Source organism: Oryza brachyantha, chromosome 7 (genome assembly GCF_000231095.2).
Source record: "Oryza brachyantha chromosome 7, ObraRS2, whole genome shotgun sequence".
NCBI classification, from domain to species: domain Eukaryota; kingdom Viridiplantae; phylum Streptophyta; class Magnoliopsida; order Poales; family Poaceae; genus Oryza; species Oryza brachyantha.
The window spans coordinates 8,971,263-8,992,846 of NC_023169.2; the positions used below are offsets into that span (position 1 = coordinate 8,971,263).

General features: G+C 39.6%; 2 protein-coding genes and 1 pseudogene across 4 annotated transcripts; 1 reads left to right on the plus strand and 2 right to left on the minus strand.

Moving 5' to 3' along the window:
• Positions 1-6,225: 6,225 nt before the first annotated feature.
• On the minus strand, positions 6,226-15,064 carry LOC102701744 (annotated as a pseudogene).
• LOC121055031 lies at positions 14,903-18,572 on the plus strand. Of its 2 annotated transcripts, none has more exons than XM_040526400.1 (4): positions 14,903-15,067; positions 16,043-16,397; positions 16,973-17,132; positions 17,812-18,572. In XM_040526400.1, exons 2-4 carry the CDS (start codon positions 16,066-16,068, stop codon positions 17,896-17,898), a joined length of 579 nt encoding a protein of 192 aa, XP_040382334.1. In that variant the 5' UTR covers positions 14,903-15,067; positions 16,043-16,065; the 3' UTR covers positions 17,899-18,572. The 2 variants fall into 2 exon arrangements, with proteins under 2 accessions (XP_040382334.1, XP_040382333.1); XM_040526399.1 differs by having other exon boundaries at positions 16,046-16,397.
• Positions 18,573-19,164: 592 nt separating this feature from the next.
• Positions 19,165-21,546, minus strand: LOC102702026 (tRNA-specific adenosine deaminase TAD2-like). Of its 2 annotated transcripts, XM_006658451.3 has the most exons (8): positions 21,126-21,546; positions 20,915-21,053; positions 20,786-20,823; positions 20,623-20,689; positions 20,378-20,537; positions 20,202-20,298; positions 19,924-20,027; positions 19,165-19,456 (listed from the first exon to the last, which is right to left on the minus strand). In XM_006658451.3, the coding sequence occupies exons 2-8, from the start codon at positions 20,954-20,956 to the stop codon at positions 19,416-19,418; spliced, it is 549 nt and encodes a 182-aa protein (XP_006658514.1). In that variant the 5' UTR covers positions 20,957-21,053; positions 21,126-21,546; the 3' UTR covers positions 19,165-19,415. The 2 variants fall into 2 exon arrangements, with proteins under 2 accessions (XP_006658514.1, XP_040382443.1); XM_040526509.1 differs by having other exon boundaries at positions 20,915-21,546.
• Between the last annotated feature and the right edge of the window lie 38 nt (positions 21,547-21,584).

The following is a 21,584-nucleotide window of genomic DNA, read 5'->3' on the forward strand; positions in this document are numbered from 1 at the left end:
TCGTTTTTTTTTCATTTGTGTCCAAAAACCCCTTCTAACATCCGGTTAATCATTCGATGCAAAAAAAAAATTACAAACTAAACAAGACCTTAGTAGATATGGCTCTAGATCAGGTCAAGTTGTGTCCTAAGAAGGACACTTGATGTTTGTAGGGGACGCACGTGCCTTGTCAGGACTGGGTGGGTCATGAGCGAAGCCACGGGCGCTCACACGTTGGGGAGCTGTCGCCACATAGATGACCACGAAGCAGAGAGAGGAAGAGTGGTCGACCCTTGTTAGCCGCTTGCTAAACCTACTTGCAAATTGTCCGTGAATCTAAGTTACCAAGCAGCGAAACCCTAAGTCATCTACAGAAAATTTTGCATTCATTTCTATAAAACAGCTCTAACTTTCACATACGGGCTCTGATTTAGATGTTTTTGTACTTTTCGGACATCTACAGAAAATTCTGCATTCATTTCTCCCCGACACCATCAGGTTTGACGAACTTTTCATTGTGAAAGGCAGCTTCGAAGCTTGAGTTTTCGCCCCCGGAAATTTGTACCACAACTTTGCACCAACTTAAGTTTTTTTCCATAGGCTACATCTTACATTGGTTTAGGATGTAACTTTAGGAGTTTGTTATTTGTGTACTCCTAATTGAGAAAAATTATTGAGAAAAAAGCGAGAAAAAAATTCGAAAAAAAGAAAAATAAAAAAAGATCAAGAGGTTATTTACTCTTGTGGTGTGCTGAGTACAACTTTCAAATGTGTTTCCTTGTTGAAAGACTTTTGAGAGAGAGAGCCTATTTTCTTTGTTTCCACTCTCGCTTGATAGACTAGTTCTAGGAACGTGTCTCTTCCAACGACTGCTACTTGTACTTAGGCCTTTTATTCAACATTACTATCTGTTATTGGATTGTGTACCAATCACATATATTTGGCCTTCCTAGATCTACATAACGACACAGGTTCTTGATCCTTGCAATCGCTGCCTACGTTCTTTCTGGTATCCTTTGTTTGCTGATAAGAACCTTATAAGAGCTTGGTAAGGAGCACCATATTGCCTAAGGTTTTGAGAGGCACCACTACACCGAGCAGTAGATTATTAGGGATAACATGCACTGTTGGTTGATTTTTTTTTACAGGTATGGTTGGCACTCAATATCTGCAATACCAACAAGGTAACAATAATCGCATGTCCGGTGATCCTCATGGTAAGGTTAAGTTTCAAATACCATCTTTTTTGGTTGCTATGATGTTGAGAAATACCTTGATTGGGAGATGATACTAGAGCAGAAGTTTAGTGCCCACCTTATGACATGCTAGTAGTGGGTTTAAAGATTTTGCTATTATTTGGTGGACTGGATTAGCTGCAGAGGGTGCTTTACCTACTACTTGGAAAGAACTTAAGATAGATTGATGCATTTAGAACAAGGGGATAAATCTGTACATGATTACTATGATGAGCTACAAAAGGGATTAATGCGTTGTAGCATAGTCGAGGGAACTGAGGATTCTATTTGTTGTTTTTACATGGGATTGAGGCGCGAAATTCATAATATAGTAGATAATAAGGAATTTAAGACTGTCAACCAGTTGTTTCAGTTTGCTATGCTTGTAGAGAAGGAATTGCAGGGGTGTGATCAACAAGTCAAGAATAAGGCGAGCATGTATACGCCACGGGCGAAGCCATCTTCGGTGCTGCCAAAGCCCATCTCTTTCTAGGCAAACCCACCAATGAGCAAGCGACCAGTTGCATCCGGAATTTCTGCAGCGCCAAAACCACCTTTCCCACGACCTACAGAATCAGGTAAAGGTTCTTCAGAGGTATCCACCAATAGTGTCTCATCTGTCACTTCGACGGGACGCATACCTAGGATTCAGTGTCACCACTACCATGCATTTGGCCATGTGCAGAAGGATTGCTCTAGTCAACGGACATACATTGCTACAGAAGATGGCTACATCAGCACCTCCGATGTTAAAGATGATGAGGAGGAAGAGAAGAGAAGACAGAGAGCAAAAAAGACCTATCCATAGCTCCATACATGGTTGAGAAATGTTTAATTGACCAAGCGCCTATAATTTTTGAATATGAGAAAAAAAGGTACTGATAATGGTACTACAACTACTCAAGGTATGCATATTTATGATGCGCCAACTATGTCCACTACTTGTGCTTTAGAGCAAAACACAGTGAAAACAATCGTTGAAACGCCTTTATCACAAAACAATTTGCTTAATGTTTCTTGTGACAAAGAAGAGTTGTGCCATGCTTCACTTATATCCATACCAAAACTAGTGAATGAACATGTTAGTTCTATAGTAGAGCCACCACGTGTTGAGTTTAAACATGTTATTCACATTGCTAGCGAGGATGAAGAGCTTAAATTGACAACTTTTTTAAATACTTGGTGTTATATTCAATTTGATGATCTTTGTCCACTCAACTGTTTAGAAGAAGAAACTTTTTGCTATATTTGAATTGTCATGCCCTTCTGATATGATTTTCCATATTATTGGCAATTATGATAGTAAAGGAGAATATAATGTGCATCGAGTATATATTTGTTCAAATTTGACTATACCTTGTTTTCATGATGAAATGTATTGTCTAGAGTACCCCATGCGTATAAGTAACTCTCTATCTAGTTCCTCTAGCTATTTAAATGAGTTACAGGTTGGTTTGCAAGAAGGGGAGTGTTGTGGTTCTTCAAATACAAATATCTCAGGATCCAACCATATGGCCATTAAGAAATGTTCCTCACCGGATGTGATAGATAAAGATAAATTCAATACGCTCCATGACAAGGTGAAACCGAGGACAGTTTCCAATCAAGAAGAGGAGGATGATGAGGACATAACTAGCTCGGATATAACCATGACTACATTATATATTAATCAACCAAAGGTGCATATGTTCTATATTAGATTTACTTGTCATATATTTGAACAAACGTTACTACACATTGAGTTTCGTGTGTTTTCGTTCGCAGAGGTACTTGCTTGGGCGAAAGAAAAGAGACCGAGCATAAGGAACGGATGGATGATTGAAGAAGTTAATTGGGGGACAAACCAAGACCTTCTCCAAGTCCACTTCCATCTCACCACGTCAATTTTGATCCATAGAAGAAAAGAGATAAAGTTCTACACGTTTTGGATTCGGATTTGGGTCTCCTGACAGCATCAACTTCAAACGGACCTAGCCTCTGATCTAGAAGGAATTTTCGGGCCCATTAGTACTTGGTGGAAAGCTTATGGAGTCTACTTTCAGATGGTTTTGGTCCCACATCAAAATTCCTACTGAGCTACCAAGAGTCTGCAAAATAAGCCACGTATCTCATCCAGTCCGAATCTGATTTGGGTTTTGAGCCTTGTAATTATGTCGTGGGCTTAACCCAAGGGGGTGTACGGCCTAGGGCAACCCTAGGACGTCCCTAATCCTATTTATTCAATAGTTGTCATCGTTTATAGTCAGGTTTTGCTTAGATTATTTATGTCAAGAATAGTTTCGCCGCTAGATCGGTTTGTAAGACCTCAACTCGTGAGTTTAATCATTCATCTGTAATTTTAGTTGCTTTCTTTCTTGTTCTTGTTTGTGTTCTTCGATTCGCAAACAGTTTTCTTTCTTGTTCTTGTTTGTGTTCTTCGATTCTCAAATAGGGATTAGCCTTCTCGGCGCGGCCATCTGTTGGCATGGTGGTAACCAGAGGAGACATGGTGTTGCTATTGCGGGGCTCAAGAAGTCGGATCGACGTGTGTCGCAACTCCACCCAAATCGATTGTTTATCAGAACCTTTCGGAAGATCGGGAACTCTAGTCCACATCAATGTTAAGATGTAATTCTTTCTGATGTGAGATTAGCTATCTGATCTTCTGAGACATGACAATCGATATTTGATTTGGTGGCATGATGACGTTTATATTTTGAGGCTTGTAATCAACGACCGTCACCTCGCAACCTCTATACCCACATCTCTAGTTATTATCAACTATTCTCTCACATCACCACAAAGGTTTTGCTATTGCAAACAATCAAAGAGATTCACGTGAACAAGGAAAATGCAATTTGAATTGTACATGAAAGATAATATGAGAAATTTAAGGTTCCACAAATTGATCTAGCGGCAAAAGTGCAACGGTAGAATAATCTAAACAAAACCCAACCCTAACTCTACGACAACTATTGAATATAAACAGTTTAGGCTCAGCCAAGGACCCCTGGACTCTTCCCTATTGAATTGCAACATGGTAGCAGGCCCATAGACAAAAAATTGGTGACGCAACCCTCATAGATATTGCATGTTCTCTTGTTTTGACGATTTCCTGTTGACTTTGATGAAATTTTTATATGAGACCAAATCCATTGAAAATATGATCTCGTTAGTTTTCCGTAGAAAGGTAAAATGTCAAAAAGGAGTTCGTATGTAACCTAGGCGATCAAATTAATGTGACATGCTTATAGATCTCGAGGTGGAACTGAACTTGAAATAAGTTGGGCTTACATATTAACTTTGAACGCACATGTCGATCTTCTCCTACTCCAATCTTCTCCATGTCTCTTCGGGTTAACTCCATGGTTCCTAATCATAATTAAATCATTAGGCGACGATCTATTCTCAAAATCATATAAAGAAGTACTTAGCAATGAGCTCACATGTAAATTTAATTATCACGCATGAGCTCTAGTAATGGGACCTTATATCACAAACTAGGGAACATGAGTGTCATGTGCATCCAAAGGAATGATTCCATTGTCGCATTGTTTCAAAGGCTCTTATAGTTTTTCCTACATATGATCAAAATCCTCCAAACTTTCTATGTTTTTCCTACAAATCAAAGTGGCCTTAGTTGTGAAATGGTAATATAAGGGTTTGTTTTGTCTTCCTCTTTCCTAGCCTTTACTTCTTTTTTTTGTTTTTCATGTGCATGCTTCCTAAACTACATTTTAAAGTTTTCTATAGAAAGTTACATTGAAATTTTATTTTAATATATAATTAATCATGTGATGATGAACTACCCTATTTTTCATGTTGGAGAGGAAAGGATTTGAACCTCCTGGTTTGAACACACCCTAATTAGGTATAAAGTTATTAGTATGGAAAGTACTTTACAATAAATCAATGATAACTTCTAAAAATACATTTTCAACGAAAATCACTATTTATGAGTTGAAGACGCGTAAGAGCATTTATGGTGCATGTCTTAGACTGATGATTGGTCTTCAGGCCTCCGTGCAAAGCATAAGAGTGCAACCACATGTCTAATGGTTAAGGATGGGTTGAAATTTTCAAAACATAGGTCACTGTTATGATAATTGTGGAGCCAAGGGTTAGCTGATTTTGATTTGGTGCAAAAGGAGCGTTTTCATTACAAAGAATCCGACAACCTTTACCTTCTTGAGGACTAGCAGGTTGCAAAACCTCAGCATGCCTTTTGTTTTGTGGTGACATGTGTGGAAAGTCTTGTGATGATCTTGACTTTTTGGGTACTACGGTATCGTGATGTGTGGCTGACATAATGTCAAGTTGTTGATGTTGAAAATAACAACAATGATCATACACATAGGTCTAAGAGTCAATCTTAAACAGCTCCAATGCAAGACCTAAATCTTAGAAGGTGCGCGGGCGTGCCAGTCAGTTTGATCCTGCAACTGACAAGATGAAAAATAAAACAAGCCGATACGTAACGAAAAATCCAGCCGATCGGATGTTGATATAGCAGCACTTAGCCGATAGGCTGATCGATCGGTTGTTGAGAGCATGGATCGGTTGAGAGTCCGATACATATAAACTTAAATAGTTAAATAAACAATGAATCATGTGTCAATTGTCAAAAGTCAATTGTAAGATAAATCTCATAAGCCGATGATCTAAATGAATCAAGCCGATTGGTAAAAAAAATAATACAGTAAATGCAATAGGCTACTCTATTGATGTAAATATAATGAACATATGGATCGGCAAATATCATCGGCTATAAATAACTGACAAACGATCAAGATTTATAAAATATCTAACCTAGATTACTAAGAATAATCATAGAAGATCGAACTTAACCAAGACAATTCAAAATTACTCCTAGCAATGTCAGGCTAGATATTAAATAAATCTAGATTGTTATCAAGCCGATAAGCCGATGGCGGATAACTTATCGGCTAGTACTCCAATAAAACAATGAGAAAAATACATTGATCTGGCATAAACCATCTTATAAACGCAATCTACTAGATCGGACTGTACATCAATTGCTGTCAGCATCCTCTTTTGGGAGTATCAATCTTAGGTCCTCACTGTCCCTGTAAACTTGTACCAAAGCTGCAGCCTTGTATGCAAAGAAACCCATCATCCCTGGAACAAGCTGTATAAGGAGAAACAGTTGCTCAAGACAGGATATACATTTAGCTAACAAAATTCAGGACAATAACCCTAACTAGTAACTACGTGATTGTCCCGGTTAATGGGGGCAGAACATGGAATGTGTAACATAAGGTGGAGTTGAACCTGATGTATGCGCTGCAATATCAAAGAGTTGTTCTTTTACCTCAAAATTTAAAATGCTATTTTGAAAGTGATCTGAGAAGGTCGATAATCCAAAAATTATAGCGGGTATTACAAGCCTTGGAGACAAAAGAGCTACTGTAATACCACCCAACGTCTTCTCTATCGTATTCTTCAAATCCTCGCTTCTTATGCCGATTCTAACATTTTTCACACAGGTAGGAGCAATTAATGAACATGTGAGGGCAAAGACTGACGATACAATATAAACGACAAACATTGACAAACCTACCTTTTCACCTTCTTCTTCAGAAAAATTTCTGGAACATCTTTCTTTGACAAGTTATCTGTGTGACGATACAAAAGTTGAAGATACAAGCAACTGTTCAACATAATGTGAATGGTTAGATTATAATTCATCTTTGATAGTTGCAACACAAGATAATCAGGTGAGTTGAGAGACTATCCCCAGAGACAATGTACTGAAACAAGGTACCACTAACTTTTGAGTTCTTATGTTGCAAAGGAAGTAAATTGAGCTTACCTGAAAGCAACTCCAAAAGCATAACTGATAGCAGCCTGTTCAATTGAGAGTTATAGATTCAGTCACATCAAAAAATAATTTTAACAATCAATGCCAATATATAAAACAATTAGGCCATTTAAGCTCTGGAAGTAACTATAGTTCTGTTTCTTATAGTTAGTTATGAAAATTATCAGTGGAACAGAGGAGAAAACTGTGACCCACATTACCACAATAGCTTGAAACTAGTTATTATTGTTTTAAGGTGACCGAAAGTATATGTCAAATTTGATGCCAATTAATATAAAGTTCAAAATCTATTTACCTCCAGAGAGAAGACTAGGAGAGAGTATAAACTGCATGCAGCTCCAACTCCTGTGGTCAGGAGCAATAGTTCATCCTTAAGCTGTGGCAAGTGATGATCTTCAGTAGATGGGCACAAAAGCTTTTCTGACTAGGTTTGAAATGCGAAGCGCAGGACAGCTGGAATGAAAACGTACTGCTTCAAATCTTAGAAGGTTGAGCTCCTTCCTTCTCTCACTCTCATTCTGCCTATCCTGTCATCATTTGCAGCAGCATTAGCGTTCCTCCAAATTACTTCAACAACGGCATGGCCATGAGCCAGGCAACAGTGAACCGAACCCAAACCACCACATCTCGACAGACTGACTCACCGACCTTAGCAGAAGGACAACTCTCCGGTGCATTTTACTTGTAGGATTAGACTACCAGTAGAAAAATGGTTGTTTGTACTTTGTTAATTACTTTATTAGCAATATTTTGTAATTTTATTTTTTTTCAATAAAGATCACTATAAAAATGACGATATTATCTCTTCAAATTTCTACTACACCTAATATTATTGATAGTATAATTTAACCATAGCCGTCGAATAAAAATAGATCAACGATATAAATTAAATTCTACTAACAGTAAAATACACCGGAGTCGGCCAGTAGCAGAAAGACTCTTGCTGACAGGAAGGCTGCTCTCACCGGACACCCAATCTCTCGTCCCTGCAATCCTCAGTATTGCCTACGATAGGAATAGGATGATTCTCAGTATTGCTCTGCAAAATCAGACCAAAAGAAAACGCTTGAAATTGGTACATCGACTTCAAGCTGCTGGGCTGAATTTTCTTGCTCCGTGGCAGCCTCGACGACGGTGCCGCTTCTCCTCCAGACCATGTCGGAGATCTTCGTGACGAAGTCGCCGTGCGCCTGCCTCTCCTCGAGGAACATGCATGCGCAGCACCTCCTCCCCGGCTGCTACCACCACCACCAGAATTCATGGAATCAACACCAGGCAAAACACATAAATCATTCCCAAATTGCTCAAAAATCCACGGCGCCAAGGCAGAAGGACGATGGTTCGAGGCTTAATAAGTAGTAGTACCTTGGAGGGAGGAGTACCGGAGCGCGGGGAGGCGCGGGCGCGGGACGGACGTCGAGGCCGCCGCCGCAGCAGCGGAGGCCGGGGAGCCCCATGGCCATGGCGGCGGCGAGCAAGCTACGTACACTACACTTGCACTCTTGGCTGAGGCTAAGGCCCTGTTTACATTCCAAAATATTTTGGGAGAGTACTCACGTTAACGTGTACGGTTATATATTTGAAATATTAAACGTAGTCTAATTATAAGATTGTTGACGTCAAAATGTGAACGTTAGCCTAGGAGTCAATCTTACACAACTCCAGTGTAGGACCTAAATATTAGAAGATACGCGGACGTGCTAGTCAGTTTGATCCTGCAACTGATAAGATGAACAGTAAAACAAGCCGATCGTCTATCGCGCCGATAGGTAACTAAAATTTTAGTCGACCGGATGTTGATGCTGCAATGGTTAGAATAAAATAAACGATCGGCTGTAAAAAGCTTAGATCGGCTAGAAACTTGATAGAAATAGAGTTAAATCAAATATTAGACCAACGTAATACGCCAAGTTACTTATTAATCTTAGTCGATCGGACTAGCCCCTATAACCAGATCGAACTAGCGTGCAGAGATTGGATTTAACCAAGACAGTATGCAGTCAAGCACGATATGATTATAGGAAACATGAAGATCGATAAGGCTAATAAATAAACCGACGAAATACTTGGAATAAACAATAAATCGTGTGTTACGATCGGCTAAACCTAACTTACATGTAATTCTCGTAAGCCGGTGCAACATAAATAACTACCGATCTAACTAAATCAAACTGATTGGTATAGAAATAATGCAGTAAAGCAATCGGCTACTATATTGATGTAAATATGATAAACATATAGATCGGCAAAAATCATCGGCTATAGACGGCGGACAAACAACCAAGATCTATAAATTACCTAGCCAAGATTGCTAAGAATAATCATAGAAGATCGAACCCAACCGCCACAGTTCAAGATTAAACCTAGCAATGTCAGGATAGATACTAAACATATCTAGATTACTATCGAGCCAATAAGTCGATGACTAGTAACTTATCAGCCGGTACTCCGATAAAACAATAAATAAAATACATCGATCTGATATAAACCATCTGACAAACGCAATCTACTAGATCAGACTGAACCGAGACAGTATTAAATATGTCAAACAGCAAATATCAAACCCACGTAGATCGCTCAAAGTGGTCGACCAGATTAACTCAAAACACGAAAGTGATCTAAGTTACAACTGATACGATAACTAGCAATCGCACAACTAGATTAGAAGATCAGACCGAACCAAGATAGTTCTAATCTAGCCGAACGATTACCGTGGTCCGGCGGAACGATGGACTTACCCCTCTGCCGGAGATCGAGACGATGCAACCCCACGTCAGGTGCCAAGTTCCGTCGGAGTTGAAAATCTCAGACAAGAGGGTGACGATGCACCGAAAGAAGTTGATCTAATTGATGTGTAGATGATTTACAATGACCCGAGACACACATATTTATACCCTCAGGTGGATAGTAATCCATGTCGAACACAACACACGACTCCTAATAGATAAAAAGAAATAACAAACTATATCTCTAATTTGTATTGAATACGACACGGATTCTAATAGATAAAAGAAAATAAACAAGTCCCGATCGGACTCTAATCTATTAGAGATAAAATCCTAACTAAATATAACTAGTAGATAAAATTGCACCGTCAAGCCTTAGTCTATTTTGGGTTGACTAATAATTGAAATTTTTATAGTATATAATAATTGAGTTAGACTAACCTCGATAAATAGTAGAAGTTTCTCATGGGTACTTACGTAATCAAGCCATTAATAATTCAATCCAACTTATCTTTATTACGCACCTCCATGTTAAAGTGACAACAAAAACATTAATACAAAACCTTGCCAAATACTTCATCCGATCATATAAAATCAACATAGTATAAGATATAACATAATAGTATTACAATTATATATATATATATATATATATATATTCGTTGTTCTAGGATATATTATATCCAGTATTAAATTTATTTTTTGACATAAAGTATATAACGGTTCGACACCATGGACAACGTCAACTATAAGAAATTGGAGTAATTAAGACCTTTCGAGCCCAGCTAAGCAAGCTATCGTGCTGCCTGGAAGGTCCGAAGAAGCGGCACGGTAGAATTGCTCGCGCGCAGCTAGCTAGGGGCCAAGCCGGCCTCCGCGCGTCTTACTCTGCAGGAAGCGATGAACGGCGGCAGCCCGGTGATGACGGAGAGCGAGCGAGCGACGGGCGTGCCGGTACGGGCAGGCGGCGTCGCCGAAGCAGCGGGCGCTCGGGCAGCTGGGCTGCATCAGGAAGTCGTGGTCCAGCTACGGAGGAGGCGGCGGCGGCGCCCAGGCGTGCGTGTGCGCGCCCACCACGCACGCGGGCTCCTTCCGGTGCAAGCACCACCGCCACGCCTCCAACCTTGACGCCGACGCCAAGCGCCAGGAGGCCCAACAACAGGAAGTCTCCTCCGCGGAGCAGGAGATGACGACGACGTGAGGGCGGGCGACCACTGTTTTAAGGGCCTGTTTGTTTACTTATGGATTTTTTTTATCTGCACATCAAATATTTAGATATTAATTAAAAATATTAAATATAGACTATTAATAAAACTCATCACATACTCTGCACTATTTCACGAGACGAATCTATTGAGCCTAATTATTCCATGATTAGCAAATATGATGCTACAGTAAATATTTACTAATCATGGTTTAATTAGCCTTAAAATATTTGTCTAATGAAATAACCTTTATTTATGTAATTAGTTTTATTATCAGTTTATTCAACGTAAGCCTTCAATCCAAATAACCACTTGTCGAAAACTTGGCAGGAGAAGAAGAGAAAGGTGACCGCGCGCTCTTCGCTGGCTCGTCGAGCCGTGGGGGGTGCATCCTCGATTCCTCTGCCGCGCGGCACCTAGCGTTTGGTTCTGACTTGTGTTTACTTTCATGCTTCTACGAAGCCGCCAGCGTGGGAAACTTTCTTTTCTCTCCTCTTCTTCTCGCTGTTATTAGTATATATTTAATTAAGTATTCAATATTATAAACTTATAATATACCATCTCATTATTTGAAAAAGGTTCTCGTGAAAAAAAAGGTGTAATAGCTATAGCAGACCTTCTATCAACGTGGGTGAGGCAGGAATAAAACTGTTCATTATCGGTCACCAAAGTTTCATCTGTTCGATTTATCGAATAGTCTAGATTCATTTACGGCATACGCTTCACATGTTCAGCGTAACCCTAAAGCCCATTATTTCCATCCTGATGCTTGTACCGCTGCCCACCTCACCTCAGTGGAATTTTGACATTTAAGTCGTTTTAAATAACTTATTTTATATATAGATCCCTAAAAAATTTATTGCACAAACGGATCTTTTTGATCACGCTAATGTCATTGATGCTGTTATTGTATAGGATTATACAACGATGACGTCAATGACATTAGCATGGTAAAAAATGTTTATTCGTGCAATAAATTTTTTAAGGGTCTATTTATAAAATAAGTTTTTAAAATAGACTAAAACATCAAAATTTGTACCTCACCTCACCTGCAAATTCTGAGACATTAGTACTTAGATGCATATAATTTTTTAAACAATGTAGAAGTCACCTATAGCTTTTCTTTTCTCAAGATAGAGCAAACAAAAGTAGGGAAAATAAATATTATAATAGACCAAAGACTAGATAATCTAAGACCCAACAAGCTCACTTATGTAAAGAGAATAGGCCTATCGCGCTACGCTTTCTCTGTGGTCCATTCTTAAATTACCACAACACAGTCCAACTAACAAATAATCCAATTTCTTATCCTGGTTTTAAAAATCAGTAGCTTCTCATGAGGTGCTTTTTATATTAATCTTGAACTCCCCTAAACATCGCCTAAGTCACGGACATTTGCCTTAAGCCCTTAAACCAGCTAGCCACTTGGCATGAATTGCCTTGGTATACATGCCACTAACTGCGAGGTTGGTTCTCGTCCAATTGGAGTATTTTTAGTTCACGAAAAATTTTGGGTTAGATGTCATATCGGATGTTTAACTAAACGTCGAAAGACTATTTTGACGACTAATTAAAAACTAATTACATAGGTTGTTAGGAAATTACGAGACGAATCTTTTTCCCCAATCCATCATCAGTTGCTGTATATATGTGTTCAAAGATTCGATATGACGGGGAATATGGAAATTTTTAGAAACTAAACATGGGCTTATAATATGTTTTGGTCATATCTAGATTCATCAATGAATCAATATATATGTTTTATATATGTGTTTATATTCATTAATATTCATATAAATTTATTGATGATCAAAATATCTTATGACGTGAAACAGACGTAACAACGTAAATGCTGTACTTATTTAGGATGGAGGAATAGTTTTTTCAACAAACATCGGCTGACTTTTGGTTGGTCCCTTCTGGTTTTTACAATAAATTAACTGTACCTTTCCGTTGCAAATTTTAGTAATTTTGATCAGGCTTTGTAAATTGGGAAATAGAATTCAAGGGTTCAAATTCAAATTTACATGTTTACTATAAAAAATTTCCCAGTTTTTGACCAGTTTTCACAAAAATCATCAAAATGCCAGTGTAAAATGTAAACCCTGTTTGGGTGCTATTTTAAATCGAGCATGAAAAGCAACAGCACAAACCCATGTTCCAAATCAGTTCCATGGTTTTGTATGAAATTAATTTATTCTCTCCGTCTTATATTATAAGATTTTATGGTCTTGTTTAGATTCATATATTTACTAATGAATCTAGACACATATATAAAACATATACATTGTTATGTGGATGAATCTAGTCAAATACATAAAGTCTTATAATATAGAACGGATCAGTAAAATTCATTTTTGACCCTTGAGCTATTTTTTTATTTTCATTTTTCACTACGAACTTGAAAAAGACAGCTGTTTTCATTTTGGGATGGATAGAGTATGATTTTATAAACTTGACCTATAATACACGTGGTTTTGTCCGGTAAAATTTATTTACGAAAACAAGTAAACATATTTTCTTTTAGTAAGAATAAACGACTTTTCAGTCTAGGGTACAAAATGAAAAATGGACGGCCTTTTTTTTTTCCAAACGTTTACGGAGTATTTTGTCGACATGTCCAAAGGACGGCTGTGATGGGCCTGCAGCTTGAAATCCGCCCACCGCAGGCTCACTCAGAGAAGAGAGCAACCAACGGCCATTTGCCCCAACTTTGGATTTCGCCGCCGCCGACCCCACGATCCCCCACATCGATCGTCTCCATTTGCCCCCGCCGCTCCCGTTTGAGATCCCCCCTCCGCCTTCCCAGATACCCGTCGATGGCCTCTTCGAAATCGCATGTTTTCAGCGGAGCTAGACCGGTCTTAGGTCAATTACAATAGAAGTTTTATAAGTTTTATATATAATTTTGATGTGGTAAAATATTAATGAAGAGAGATATAATAAGTTTTATGGAGATGAAACGTTCTATAGACACAGCTTGTGTGTTATATGTAACCTAGAAAACTATGCATTGAGAGATGCGTATTTTATTAGTTTTAAACTTTTAGATGATATGTCATTTTAGATAATCGTGTCTATGAAACTTACATTGAGAATGATCTTAGTGAGAGTTTCATGGGCAATAAATATGGTGTTATGTCGATATTTTTGATGATGTAGCAGCGTATGAATAAAGAGAAATGAAATGAGTTTTACAGGGATGAAACCTTGTATTTACAGTTACCTAGACAGTTTGTGTCTTGCATGTAATCTAGGAAATAACAACGGATGAAAATATGTATTAGAGCAAGGCTAATAATATAGTCATCTTAGCCCACCTATATAGTAGTTAGCTCTCCATCATTAACGCATAACCCACATACCACTCTCATAGAGTTTTTTAATTCTTGTGCTCGAGCTGGCTATAAGCTTATAACCTACTTACACTCTCTCTATCCCCTTCATTCTCCACATAAGCATTTAGCCAGCTTAGACCATCCCCAACAACTTTTCTATCCCATCATCTATTCTAAAAATAGAGGATAGAGGGTAAAAATGATGCTCCAACAAAACATCTATTTCATCCTCTATTTTTAGATGTCCTCTATATCATGATAGAGAACATCTATATTCCATCATCTAAAACTCAAATGTCCCCACTTTGGCCACTATAAAACATAAAACAAATACATGGTAGTTACATGTATCAATAAAATATAATAGACGATGCTCTAATATGGATGATCTGCTGAGCACACTAAAATATAGAGAATAAAACTATTTTAGATGACCATCCAAATTAAGATATAGAGGACCAAATTTAGATGACTTATTGAAAATGCTCTTGTAGCCTGTTATTACACTTGCTCTTAAATATTTTTATCCTAATTTTAAACTTTTTAATTGACATGGTAATCGTGTCACGAAATTTCCATTGAGGCCTTACCGTGAGTCCCGAATTCCCCAATCGCATCGCCTCAGCGGCTGCTGGGTGAGGGGCAGTATACTCGTGTGATCTGGGATTGCTATCTTCTCTTGCGAACTGGTTGATCTGCGTGCCGACTCCTCTCCTCTGCCCCCGTGGCTGCTCTCTTCTTCCGGGAAGAAGAAGATCATCGGGTTAGTCTTGGTTTCTACTCGTCGGAACTTAATTTTTGAAATCGATCTTATGCTTGTTGCTGTTGGTAGGTCGTCTCGTGGGACTTGGATATGTGTGGATCCATTCGTTTTTCGATTGTTTTATCATCTCCTGATTTTTGGGAGATTTGTCTGGATTTCTTGGAGCGTGCTCAGAGTAGTCCGCCACCTGTTCGACCAATTTCCTGACCGTAAAACGCCTTTCCCTCCAATTGCGATTCGAACTCGATACATCCGTAGAGGTAAAAGAGACAAGGAGGTCGCGGGATCGCTTCTCCACGCTCAGGGGTACCATCATCACGACGGTGGGAGCAAGTAAACCAAGCAAGGTGGACACGTGCTACTGAAAATGGAAACTTTTCAGCAGGTGTCCTGGCAAAATTTTGTGTATGCCAACCAGTGAGATATCACTGGACCTCTTGGACTCTTACGGGCCCCTGTTGAAGCATCTGTGGTCATTTTCGTGCTTACATGTCGCCTAAAGAACTTGTGATTCCTTTACTTTCTGGTAGCTTTACTTAATAGAAATTCTAAATGCACACTCAGTCTATGTTTAGTTGCACACACCAACTACTGAGTCTTCAATAGTGTAATCAGTTGGAACAGCTATTGATCCAACTTTGTAGTATTAATTTTAAATTATACTCTCTCTGGTTTTTATTAGATGACATCGTTGATTTTTGGATTTAAGTTTAAAAATTTGTCTTATTAAAAAAATGTGTAGGTATATAAAAATATAAATCATGTTTAAAGTGTCTATAGTGATAAAACAAGTCACAACAAAACAAAAGATAATTGCATACCCTTTTTGAATAAGATGAATGGTCAAAGGTACATTCAAAAGTCAATTATGTCATTGATTTAATACTGGAGCAAGTACAATTTTTACCTTTGATATAGAACAGTTGCACAAACTTTAGAGTTATGTTGTGCTTACTTGGTGTTTTCTCCATGTAGAAGAGTATTAGTCACTCCTGAAGATGAGAAGATTCTTTCCATTCCGCTCATTCACAAGCAATGGTGGGAATGGAAAAGCAGAAGCAGGACATGATAAGAGAAATGATAACAAAGTGGATGAAGGAGGGACCAGCTGTGCCTCTGATTCTCCTGATAGACAGTCAGTCAGGTCAAGAAGCCGCCATGGAAAACCAAGGAGTGAGGAATCATCCAATCCTCAGCTCAGGAGGTGCCAGTCATTCTCATCATCAGCAATTGATCGTACCTTGAATGAGCGGACAATTAGTTTTTCAGGTGATATTCCATGTTCTTTCTCCAACACTTCTGATGCGCCTCGACACATTGGGTATGCAGAGTAAGTGCTAAAAGCCAATATATAAGTGCTCAGGGCTCCCAATGTCTAGAACTTATGCTTCAGCAATATCAATCATTAACAAAAATATCTGAACACCATGTCATCCCCTATTTGGATAATTCTAAATAATCTATGTTTTTCTTCCCAAGAATTGCACATGTATAGTAGAATCAGACGTAAAATCTTTATGCTACATGTGGTAGTTTTACATTGTAATGGGTTTAACAAAGCTAAAAGCAAGTAGAAAGTTAGGTGATACGTTACTAGATTTTTTTTTTAATTTCTAGTTCATGCCCATTGGGTTACTAAGGCCCAGTTTGTTTTCACTTAGGATTATTGTAAGCTGTCTTATTAGGAATAATCTAAAACAAACAGATGGATTATTGTGATAACTTATTATAATCTATAAGCTAGATTACTATAATTTGAATCTGATAAGCACCCCTATAAGTGCTTTTTTCGGATTATTGGTTGGCTAAATACCCACTGCCCTTTGATATTTCGAAGTAATTACCCACCTTGCCACTGCTTACCCACAACTCATCTATCACCCCTCGGCTCCCCACTCATCTCAGAAATCTTCGCTCCCCACGATATCGAATCCAGTGCGACGGCGGTATCGGTAGCGGCGGAAAGCTGCAGCTACGGACTGGGCCAACGACATCGTTTGCATGCGACGCCCTCGCAACAGCGGCGTCGATCCATCGTCAACATGCGCTGCTGCTGCGTTTTACGGTACGGAGAAATACTCTGCAAAACCGATCTGATAAATCGATCCATCGGCAGCAGTGCAACCTTGATTAATTATCGATGTTGTTTAGTGAATCAAGATCAATACAAATAGGAGATAGTGATTTGGTTGTACACATACTCATGAATGTTTTAATTACAAATATTTAGCAATTTTTATTTAGCTAATTCAAATTTTTATCCAGCTAAATTCAACTTTTTATTTGTTGTATACAGACACAAGAATGGATAATGCATCCAAAATAGTTGAGGGCATTCCAGACTTTAGTAATGCAAATCTAGTAATCTAGCCTATCCAATAATCTGATAAACAAACAGATTACGGCTTATTCTCTGCCAGCTTATCATAATCCAGCTTATAGTAATCTAGCTTAATAAGTCAGCTTAATCCTAAGTGGAAACAAACATGGCCTAACAGATCACTTACGGAAACTTATTCAGCTTTCAGTTAGCAATGAACTCATTGCATTTATGTTTAGAATATAAATGTCCTCTATTTACCTTTAGCTCCTTTTGATTAAGTTCCTGTTTATTGTAATTGTTTATCATAAATGTGATGCTGGAAATTTTTCTTTTAATCTTACTATTAGCATGCATGGTACTCTATTTACCATGCCACCTGAAGGATGGTAGAAATAAAGGGTTCCAATCTTACTATCTGCAGGTGCTATCCCTGGTCACAAGAAATACACACCAATATTGGAGAATACATGATAAAGGTTCCAAAAATACATGTGGCACAGGAAAATGATTCACCTGATTCAAGATGCTACTCATGCTCAACAGGACACTCTCCTGTCAGCTCTCATGTTGCATTAAAATGCAGGCTGACCAATTTAAAGCAAGAATGAAACTGTAGATCTATACATTGATGGAGAACAAGAGTTGAGCAGTCTACATGAGAGACAAGCTGAAATTACCTATCAAATCTTCAGCATCTTATTTGGGACGGGGACGACCACCTAGGCCCCATTCTACAGCTCCATCTTCACCAAAATCTTGCAAAGAAATTGTTGAGAGCTACTCAAACATCGACATGATTGATGCCTTCCACCACCAACTAGATCAAGACGAAACAAAGGGCATACGGAAGATTGTATCTGTGCACGATGCACCTGGAAATGATGCACAACTGCTCGGAGCATCTTCTGAAAACTTTTCACATACAGAGGAGTGCAAATCACAAAGTATTGCTACAGCGGAAGATATTTATGGTCATTTGCAAGATGCACAACTTTCATGCTTTTGTGGTACTTCAGTGGATTATGTTTCAGGCACTACGTCAAGTTGCTTTGCTGCAGATGGCTGTCGTCGTGACGACTCTCATGGTTTTCGTGAAAAGAACCTTGAACAAGACACTGATGAGATAGCTACTAAAGTACTAATGCTCTCATCCACCAAAGCCGGAACGAAAAAAAAGATACTCCCTCCGTTTCAAAATAAATCATTTTTTCACTTTTTATATGACTCTTCGTCTTATTTAAAAAAATTTTACGATTAATATTTTTATTTTTATTGGATGATAAACTATGAATAGTACTTTACGTGTGATTAATTTTTTTAAATAAAACAGATGATCAAACACTGGACACGGAAACTAAAAAGTTGGCTTTCTGTACAACGGAGGGAATAGACATCTCCCAAGTTCTGACATCACACTTTAGGATGTTGTTCTAGTCAAGTACTCCCGGCGTCCCAGAAAAAAACCCTGAATTTATGGGGGGTTTAGTATTTACGTATTTCTGAGGGGTTGAACCAATACCAATATACTCACCAATCATAACCCAAAGGAACGCTGTTCATGTATCAGAATCAGTAACAATCCATTCCGGAAAACATAGATCGATCAACAAAATGGCACGACGATATTTTCTAGAGGAAAAAAACAGTGACGTTGACAGTACATGCATGTACTCCATTTCACAAACGAATGTTGTTTTCAAGGCTGTTAAGACCTGCAACAATTGCATAAAGCTGGAATTTTTTTTTTTTGGGGCGGGGGGGGGGGGGGGGGCGGTGAAACACAGGCTTGCATAATGTGGAAACCTCCCAGTTCATCAAATATGCAGGATATCTGGCTGCAAATAATAATGGCAATAATATGAACACATGTGGCAGCTGTTTTCTCAATACATAAGACGCTGTCTGGTACAGCAATGCTTAACTCTAAATCATTTAATGAACCTTAAATTAGGATCGCCATCCAGTTTCTGGATCTGTTTCCTCATATCTTCCGCACCATGCTCGCAGAGTAACTAAACAAACCAGTCATTGGGGAGCTATACGGACAGGTCTGTGAGGCTTCGGAGCTGAAATGTGTGCAAGGGAAAGAATGTCAAATTTCTTCGCAATGCGGAGGATTAAATTAAATGATTGGAACAATGTTCCGTTGCCAATCCCACCTTATCGATGCAACAAGATCAGTAAATGATTCTTAATCTCACACTATAACTTGTGGTAATGTTGGTATGGCGTTAAAATGAGCTCATATTAGTTGCACAAGTATTCCAAGCAAAAGTCTTAAGAAACCAACTGCACAAAATCAACACTTGAAAATGCAGTGTGAAGAATAGTTTTTTTCTTTCTTACTATGGTCCTTAGGAGATAGAGTTATTTTAAGTGTTAATCGGGAGGGAGGAGGTATTATGCCTCTTGATTCTCCAATGTCTACAGTCTACAGATACATGTACCTCTAAATAGAGCCTAAACGAGAATTTCTATGCAGAGTAATAATTCTAGACATTGGAGAAGAATAAATACAGGGAAAAGAACAGACCATTTGGGTTCCCTTGCTCATAAAAACTTCTAAAAAGAGCCACTGCCTCCTCTGCCATGATCCCACCAGTACATTTGTAACCTTTTGGTCCGGGAATTTCCTTCCTAACAAGATGCACAAATTTTTAAGGTGCGGAATTAACAAGTCCCACAAACAACTAACAGAGTTCAGAATTAATGATTTAAAGAACTCAATAACTACGTCACTGAATGAAGTACTAAAAATGTCAACGTCATGGGTAAAATAGCTTTCCATTGCTTGTTGCATTGCTCCCTCACCCTGAAAGTTCAGTAGAAGAACTCTGGTGCAGTGACATGATTGATCCACATCCACCAAATTTATCGTTAGCACAGCCAAAGTACACTTCCCTTATTCCTATCAAAAGAAAGAACTTGTTAAAAAAACATAATCCATATGATCTAACACATTAAACACAAGATAAAACATTTCAGACCAAGTATCGACAACGCCATTGCGCACATTATGCAAGGCTCACATGTGACATAAAGGTCGCATCTTGCAAACTTCTCTGCGACATGTGGCTGATCAAGTCCCATGCCCTGCCACTCCCTAAGAAGGATATCAATTGCTTCCATCTCAGCATGCCTTGTAGCCTTAGGATTGGTAGACACAATCAAATTACAGCTTTAATCTACGAGCAAAGAATTTTCCCAAGCAAAGATGTAAGAGCATGCATACATTCCGGGTGGCATTCGTCTTGTTGCTACCGGAAGAAATCACCTTCCCATCCTCCACAATCACACATCTACCAAAACAGATAACAAAAAAATAAGGATAGACCTAGCGATTGTTTAGGACTTAGGAGTAGCACAGTAAGAACTAAGGAGAATCAGAGGCATACCCTACAGGGACCTCAAGGTTGTCCAATGCAAACTGGGCCTGCAAAAACGAATCAGAATTCATCGCCGTAAACACCGTAGCAGCGTAGAGCGTGCTGTTCCCAGCAACGCAAGCTGGATTTCACCCTTACCTGCTCGAGCGCAAGCTTCATAAACGCCGCCGCCGCCGCCATCGCCCGGCCTGGTAAGGGAGGACTTCCCAAGCGCGAAACCGATGGGTGCGGGGTGGGGGGCGGCGCTAGGGCGCGGCGAGCGGCGGCGCTACCGAACCTGAAAGGACAAATATACCTCACTCCTCGGTTTTAGTCCATTAGCTGTTTTGAAAGGACAAATATATCTCACTCCTCGGCACGAGCGCCGGCGGCGACAGCCTCGCCGCGACGCGGTCCTCGCCAGCGAGCGCCCGCGGCCTCCACAGCCCCGCGATCGACGCCAGCTGCACTACCGCCGTCCACACCCCAGCCGCCCAGGGGAGGGGGGCCAGAGACGGAGCGGCGACGGAGAGGTGGGGGACGGGGCCGACGCCGAGAGAGACACGCCGGAGAGGGGGGGCGGAGGCGGAGTGGCGCCGGAGAGGTTGGGGCCGGGGGCGGCGCCGGAAGAGCAGCGCCGGAGAGGGCCGGAGAAGGGGGCGGAGGCGGAGCGGCGGCGGAGAGGGCCGGAGAGAGGTGGGGGACGGGGGCGGCGTCGGCTTCTCTGCCTGCTCGGTCTCGGTCTGTGTCGTGGAGAAAATAGAAAGGGCTATTTGGCCAAGCCCACTCTACTGAGTAATATAATAGCAAATAACTCGTCATTCTACGT

Bases quoted from the DNA above. Each gene is read 5' to 3' on its own strand.
- LOC121055031 (XM_040526400.1), top strand. From the start codon at position 16,066: ATGAGAAGATTCTTTCCATTCCGCTCATTCACAAGCAATGGTGGGAAT. The intron at 16,398-16,972 runs GTAAGTGCTAAA...CACTCATCTCAG, and splicing joins CGACACATTGGGTATGCAGA to AAATCTTCGCTCCCCACGAT. The intron at 17,133-17,811 runs GTACGGAGAAAT...TACTATCTGCAG, and splicing joins CGCTGCTGCTGCGTTTTACG to GTGCTATCCCTGGTCACAAG.
- LOC102702026 (XM_006658451.3), bottom strand. From the start codon at position 20,956: ATGGCGGCGGCGGCGGCGTTTATGAAGCTTGCGCTCGAGCAG. The intron at 20,538-20,622 runs GTATGCATGCTC...ACCAATCCTAAG, and splicing joins AGACGAATGCCACCCGGAAT to GCTACAAGGCATGCTGAGAT. The intron at 20,028-20,201 runs GTGAGGGAGCAA...GCATCTTGTTAG, and splicing joins TCTTCTACTGAACTTTCAGG to GAAGGAAATTCCCGGACCAA.